The sequence below is a fragment of the Ruditapes philippinarum genome, unplaced genomic scaffold (assembly GCF_026571515.1).
Source record: "Ruditapes philippinarum isolate M1 unplaced genomic scaffold, ASM2657151v2 ctg20191_1_1_1_1, whole genome shotgun sequence".
NCBI lineage: Eukaryota > Metazoa > Mollusca > Bivalvia > Venerida > Veneridae > Ruditapes > Ruditapes philippinarum.
In genome coordinates this window covers 1-8,265 of record NW_026854838.1, presented here as the reverse complement: position 1 = coordinate 8,265, position 8,265 = coordinate 1, and the positions used below count along the sequence as shown (strand labels likewise).

Genomic DNA, 8,265 nt, shown 5'->3' with positions numbered 1-8,265 from the left:
AAAAATGACACCGGCATTTTTTTAAACAATTATAAATGAAACCTGGATTTATGAAAAAAATAACATTATAATAAATTTGAAAAACAAAAATGCAATACACTGTATATTTATATGACGACATAAATATATTATATTATTTAAGATATACTGCCCTTCTATAACTATTTTGCAATAGTTAAACAGTAAAATATAAAGAAATAATGCAATACAGTAGAGTTGTTAATTTTACTTGAAAATAATAAATACATAGTATATACCTTTATACATAGGACCTATATGAAATTTAAAATGACTGCATAAAAAAATAAAACACCCTAATATACAATAATTATATCGTCGGGGAGCCAATTTGTAGTGGTGGGGTTTTTAACAAGAAACACTTGGAAACGTTTATAGATTTATTCTATAAAGAATAAAACCTGTAACAAATAAAATAAGTATGAGACATTACAATACAAACAAATATTTTACAATACAAATACATTTTACAAAATACATAATACACAATTATTTTATCACGTTATTTAACACGTTTTATCAGAATAAAATAATTACTCGTAGACCACCGTGGAAACATTGACGGGAAAGAAACGGAATTTATCCTGTCTACAAGTTAGTTACGTCCCTTTTCAAATTAACCGCCATATGTCACAAAAATTTTGTTACTTTCCGAAACCATGTTCAAGTGCAGTATTTCAGTTATTTAGGTAAAAAGGCAGCGTTTTTCTCACTTTCAGTTTAAGAGGCTTTCGTCTCTTGATTTTAAGGAAAAAGCCCGCTGATATAATTTGCTTCTTTGTAAAATAAAAACAAGGAATCAAAAATATACATGTACTGAGTAAATTGTCACTGTTTGTTACATTTAAATTTTAACAGCATTGTGTCGTAGAAAATTGTAGTCGTGCATTTAAGATTGTAATATGTGCTTATAAGTGAAATATAAAAGCACTTTAATGTATCAAAGTTTTGATTTATTTGCCTTATTTCAAGTTATTTGATGTATACAACAGTGAACACAGATGTTGGTGGTATCAATATCTTGATATAGTCCTTCATTGAAAGACATCGCATTTTTCTTTTTTTTTTTACAGTGTTACTTTTATCCGAAATGCGAAGGCGGATTTGACCAATGTAAAAAATAGCTTCAAATCCGCGGTTACGTCTAAATATTTGGACCATATCTAAATTCTTAATACTGCTCAAGGAAGTACACAAGCTTATCTTCACAGTTCTCATTCAGATAAAGTTCCTGAATGCCTCTGAATATAAGATTTTTTTTATCCCTTTTAGCCTCTTGATCTATACGCTTGTATAATATTTGCAGATTTTTTAAGTAATATTTAGTGTGTCCAAATTGTCAAGTTTTGTTTCAACAGCCTGAAGTTGTTGTGTCAACCCACAGACACTTACTTGGAGAACCCACAGACACTTAGAGTGTAGACCCTGCCTCCCCCTCCCCCCCCCCCCCCCCCCCCCCGAATATTAAAACTAACTATTATTTTGAATAAGGAGTCTTGAGTTTTTTGCTTATCCCGTTACTTAAAAAAAAACAACACACAAATTGCCATGTTTATCTATTCCTTCTTAATACCGTGATATGACGTGTTAGATGCTTACTTCATACATTTAATACGGGCATTTAGTGGGGTTAGTCATTTTCCTGTAATCTAATCTATAATTAAAGAAATGTCAAGTTTGACAGTTTAACATACAGATGTAGATGTAGATAATCCATAAGTAACACATTTCTCAGTCTCTTGATTAAAACGATTTAGAAAGACAACTATCATAATTAATAATTTGTTTGGTCATTACATGTTTAAATAAGATGGTTACTATTTATAGATTTTAAGAAAATTAGCATCAATTACATCTGTCATGGGTATCAAGTAGACCAGATATCTCTAGAGCTGTCATCGATATCGACAATATCGATGTATCGTTGATATTTTTTTGTCGATCAATAATTGATACACATTTTAAAAAATCGATACATTTGACTTATAAATTAAATGTCTAGAAATTATACAATTCACCCAAAATATATGCAGAAACAATTATTTATATCAAATGTGATGCTTTTGTTATATAGTGGATTTATTTCATAGCAATGGTGACAAATAATATTGTCTAGAAAAAATCATGCAGTGGACACTGTACAGAACATGTTTTTGACTGAAATCATTGAAACAGGTATGAAAATGAATGACAGACAAGTGAGTATAGGATATTATCGATATATCGGTGTATCGTTGATTTTAGTTACTTGATATTGATATATCGTTGATATGCTTTGCACTGAATCAATGACAGCTCTAGATATCTCTGCTCTTTTGATTCTTTTTAAGAAGTGTAACTACAAATATACAGGTGATAACTTGACACCTAGATTTTCATAGAAAATATTTGAAAGACAATGTTTTAATATGAAAGATAAATAGCAAACATAATTTAGATCATTAATATATCGAAAATATACATGGACTGCAGATTTGCATTGCAAAGAAAGTGCAACTTAAATTTTGTTGGTCAAATTATCATATAGAACCTGTAGTTTCTTCAAGGTCACATCAATGATTTTTTGTCTGAAAACTGCTTGGGTATGATAAGCCTATCTGCCCATGAAGTAAATGGGTATGACACGTTTAGATTCTAACATGTGAACCCCCCAAAAAAATAGATCCTGAATTTCTCTCTGTTCGGAAGACTAATTTTACATTAGCAACTGTTATATTCATGTGGTCATTAAATTGGCTGGATGAAATACTTTCAGAGGTGAAGAGACAAAATGCATGTGTTTTATTCATAAGAGAATTTATGCCTGTGTCTCAGCCTGTATCTCAGCATGAAATTAAAGCAGTTCGTTAGAGAATTATGGCTGTATCTCAGCATAAAATAAAAGCGGTTCGTTAGAGAATTTTGCCCGTATCTCTGCATCAAATAAAAGCAGTTTGTTAGAGAATTTATGCCCGTATCTCTGCATGAATAAAAAGTGGTTTGTTAGAGAATTATGCCCGTATCTCAGCATGAAATAAAAAGCGGTTATTAGAGAATTATGGCTGTATCTCAGCATGAAATAAAAGCAGTTCGTTAGAGAATTATGGCTGTATCTCTGCATCAAATAAAAGCAGTTTGTTAGAGAATTTATGCCCGTATCTCTGCATGAATAAAAAGCAGTTTGTTAGAGAATTATGCCCGTATCTCAGCATGAAATAAAAGCAATTTGTTAAAGAATTATGGCTGTATCTCAGCATAAAATAAAAGCGGTTTGTTAGAGAATTATGCCCGTATCTCAGCATGAAATAGATACAGTTTGTTAGAGAATTATGCCCGAATCTCAGCATCAAATAAAAGCAGTTCTTTAGAGAATTATGCCCATATCTCTGCATGAAATAAAAGTGCAAAACAGTGTCAAAAACCATTTCATTCCTCTCACATCAAAGAGAAGCATACATTAATTGTTATCTTTATGGAATTTTCATTCTTAAGTGAGTTTTTTTTAACGTTGTTAAAATAGTGGAAAACAAGTTCAATGTTCAAGATATATGACCAGGTTGTAATAATGTGCAAAAATATTTCGACATACTGTTTGCAAAATAAAATAAGCCATGGTGTATACAAGAAAGGGAGCCCATGGTTTCTATCATGGTCTCATGAATAAAAGTAGTTATGATATGATGTTGTATGAAAGTTTAACTTGTTATGAACAATGTAATTTTACTATTTAGATAAAAAAAGACATTATATGGTGTCTGATGTTATGCCAAACATTAATGTTAGATATAAATTTACTTTCAGTGTTTTTCCAGTCTTTATTTAAATGGGTTGGCTGTGTAGGGCCCTTTGAATTATGATTATTATCGCAGTATAGCCATTATTTTTTAATATATCATATTGTTGAAATCTTGCTACTTAATTGAGGAAAAGGTTTAAAAATGTGTTGGAAAATGCCTTGAATAATGATAAACACCTAGTTAAGTCCAAAAGTGTGAATAAATATGGTAAGTATCATGTTACCAGCCTCCATTTTTGGATCTGTCAATCAATGTTGCCGGTATCAAGATTGAAATTCAAAGTTAGTCAGCCAACATTATAGAGCCTGGTGAGTGGTCAGATTGTAAGCATATACAGGCTAGCCTGGCTCTTGACTGGTTCTAAGAGTTAATGGTAAAAACCTACAAGGAAAGAGATTTCTTACACTGAAAAATGCCATTTCTGTCGAGTTCAATTAACTTGGTTTACAAAATATAAAAATAATTATATAAATAGAGGATATTGAATGAGTGTAGTTTAATACTAAATTTATTGAATGAGTTGAATAAAATCATATTATGTGAGCCTCTGGCTAACATAATATTGTTAGCTCGACTATACGAAGTATATGGAGAGCTGTCCTACTCGCCCCGGCGTCCGCGTCCAGATTTAGATTAATTAAGTTTTGGTGCAGTAAAATATTTTTCACTATAACTTTGTCATTTCTTAAGGTATCAACTTCAAACTTCAAATATATGTTCCTTATCATCAACCACATCTTATGTGACAAGGTTCATAACTCTAGCACCAATATTTTCAGATTTATCTCCCCTTGAACTTAGAATTTTCCTCAAAAAATACTATTTCTTACTGTTTGTTCTTTATTTCTTAAGGGATCAACCTCATACTTCAAATATATTTACGTTATCATCATCCCCATCTTATGTGACAAGGTTCATAACTCTAGCACCAATATTTTCAGATTTATCTCCCTTTGAACTTAGAATTTTCCATAAAAAATATTATTTTTTACTGTAACTTATTTATTTCTAAAGGGATCAACTTCATACTTCAAATATATTTACGTTATCATCATCCACATCTTATGTGACAAGGTTCATAACTCTAGCACCAATATTGCAAGAATTATCTGCCCATAAACTTAGATTTATTTGCTAGAAAAATGTTATTTTTTATTTTAACTTTTTTATTTTTAAAGGTATCTACCTCAAACTTCAAATACTTATTCCTTATCATCAATTACATTTTATGTGACAATGTTCATAACTCTTTCAGCAATATTTACAGATTTATCTCTCTTTGAACTTAGGATTTTCTTTAAGAAATATAATAACTTCTTTATTTTTTAAGGTATCTACTTCAAACTTCAAATATATATTTCTTATCATTACACAAATGTTGTGTGGCAAGGTCCATAACTCTAGCATGACTATTTCTAGAATTATTCCCCTTGATCTTGGAATTTATGTTAACAAATGTTATTTTTTTACTGTAACTTAATACATAATTATGCATAATTTATTTTTCTTTCATAGTTTTGTCCTCCTTACTGCGTCCAGTATTTTATTAGTCGAGCTTCGCTTTCTCCTGTGACAGCTCTTGTTTTATTCAACGAGTTCAATAAATTTAGTATGGAATCTACAGGAATATAATATTCTTTTTATCACATATATAAAATAAGAACAGTAAACTGTTAAAAAGAGTAATTTAAATGACGCGCCTATAGTGTAACGCTAACATTATCGCGCTTTAACGCTAAGTTTCTATATAGCACAAATGATGTCACGTCAAAGTGTTATTACAATAGTGTAATATTGTTTTTATTAAATGGCTTTATTACATTCCTGTGCCGCGTTTTATGTGATAAAGGTGTTTATGTCATACTTCATTTCCAATTGCGTGCTGTTTTTACAACTAGCCAAAAAAAATTGTGGAATTTTTCAAATGTGTTTTGTAGTATGACTGTATGATCATTTAGATAGCTTTCAAAATGGTTTTTAAAGTGAGATGCAAACATGTAGTTCAAAGACCAATTATTGGCAAGTTCATTTTCTTTATAATTTGATTTGATATAGTTTTACATTTTTGGGTGGAAATGTTAATATTTGAGATGTCAAAATTTTCCAGACTTTGTATTGGAAACATGCAATATTGTTTGACTACAAAATGTCTTCTTATTTATTTGAATAACATGTTTATCCAGGGCTTTGACATTTTATATCTTTCAGAATCCCTTTCCTAAAGACAATGGCCTCGCCACCTAGGCTTCCTCCATTATCACTCCCAGAAGTTCTCAGTCCACAAAATGACTCGAGTGTCTTGAGCTCTGCACAATCCACGCCCAATTCCCAGGAGAACTATGCTTCACCTGCCTATCTTAATCAAGTTCTAAACAGTCCAGAAGGAATCAATTGCTTTGGGAATGAGAGATTGTTGCTTCAAGAACAGGCAAGTTTCTGTAACAATGAGAAACTGAGCGATATCACTTTGGTTGTTGGCGGACGGAAGTTTTGTGCTCACAAAATAATTCTAATACGGGCAAGTGATGTTTTTGAGAGAATGTTGACTGGTGATTGGACAGAGACTGATAAAAAGGTAATGATATTCAACAACACAATCAATATTTTAATGTTATTATGTAAATGTAAACTTTGAATAATTTGTTTAAAATAATGATTTTGGAAAACACAGGATGTGGAAACCCATGACAGGATATCTTGGTGTTTGTGTTTATAATTGTAACAATGTTTCCAGTATAGGAGTGACAGTGATTACTGAAGTGGACTTTGAGCTGCTTCATAAAATAATTTAAAAGTGTAGATATTACAGAAGTTACAGTCATATAAAAGCTACATGTATAAATATCTCACAAAAAAAATATTAAAAAATAACTATCAACAGTAGACAGGTTCAATATTTCTATTTCTCATGAATATTGATTTTTGGAATTTTCAGAACAAACCTGTTGTTTTCTTATGGGGGAAACAAATAATGCCAGTATTCAGAAAAAGGGGAAATCTGATATCAAACACCAACAACTCACTAAAAATGCAACATTTGATAAAACTTTAAATGTAATTGCAAATTTACATGCAGGGTACAATTTATATAACAGAGGTGATCTATAGACATTTTTCTGTCCATTAGATTTATTATCAGTGTGATAAAAATAATTAAGCTGCTGGCTCTAGTGACTTATATGGACAGTGTCTTATTTTGGGGGAAATTATTGTTTTTGGTTGCTATTGGAAACCTCCTATATCCAGCAGTGGAAAAAGTGTAATTCAAAAAGCTGTATGCATGTTACATTGTATTCATTCATAAACAAATGAAATTGGATAGGGAAAGAATTAAAAACAATATGCATGTTTGTTATGATAATGTTTGAATTAAGTGTAATCTTTGACCAAACCCAACATAATGGTTTGCTTACCAGCATGGATTCCAGACCCAGCCTGGCATACCGCGCAGTGCTTTTAGGATAATGCTGTTCGCTTACCAAACTTTCTTTTACAATGATAGAGGAACTAGATAGGAAATACTGGATCCGATCCAGGACATGCTCGTGGATGTGCGGTGTTGGACAATTTCTGGTACAAACCCTTTGTTTTTGTCATGACGGGCTTTTTAATTTATAGGAACTGGAACTGATCTAGAGGAAACAGATTGTGTTGGTGTATTTCCACCGAATTTCTAATTTTTGTACATTTGTAAAACATCAAGTTAAAACCTAGAGAACTCCATTCCTAGTCTTATTACGGCCCGACAAGTAACAATGTTATTGGGATCTACAGAAATAGTTTGTATCAATTTTGCCTGTGTCACATTATTACCGAAACTTTAAGCTGAAGGGATGTTATTTTAAATTGTATGGTTCAATATGCTAAAAATGTTACCATAGACGTCTTGGGTGAATTCATGTATTAAAGCAATGCAGAGAAAATGGATGAAATTAGGGTAAATAAAAAATCCTTGATTTATAGATCTTAAAGCAGTAATTAAAGCAAATTGTATAAGATTTTATGAGATATGCATATTATCCGACCATCTTTTGTTTGCCCAATACCTGACAAGTTTAATGTGAATCTTGTTGCGGTGTGGCTGAGTGGTGAACACGTCAGACTAGTAATCTAAGGATTGCTGACCACATGGGTTTAAATCCTGTCAGGGGCAAGCTTTTGTTTTCTTTGAGCAAGAAACTACATTCATTGCTTAGTACTGGTTGGTTCTAGGAATGTTTTTGAGAGTGTTATAGCTTCCAACACAAACTAAAATAAATTCGTATAAACTAATGTGAAATTAAATCTCATTTTTTTATGCAGTCAAAATAAATACATTTTGAAACTTTGATTTCATTTTTATTTCAGGGAAATCCATTTTGTTTTTGAAAATTTCTCATATTTTTAAATTTTTGAGAAGGGGGAGGGGTGGCAGTGGAATTACCCCCCCCCCCCCCCCCTCTCCCTTTAATTTTGTGTACCAGTTGTACCA

At 31.5% G+C, this 8,265-nt stretch overlaps 1 protein-coding gene across 1 annotated transcript; it reads left to right on the top strand.

The window, feature by feature from the left end:
• Positions 1-639: 639 nt before the first annotated feature.
• LOC132741230 (uncharacterized) lies at positions 640-6,369 on the top strand (the record flags this gene model as incomplete). The annotated part of the gene is made up of 2 exons (XM_060729359.1): positions 640-707; positions 6,003-6,369. Coding segments are annotated over exons 1-2 (429 nt in total), but the record flags the coding sequence as incomplete, so codon positions are not given.
• Positions 6,370-8,265: the final 1,896 nt, after the last annotated feature.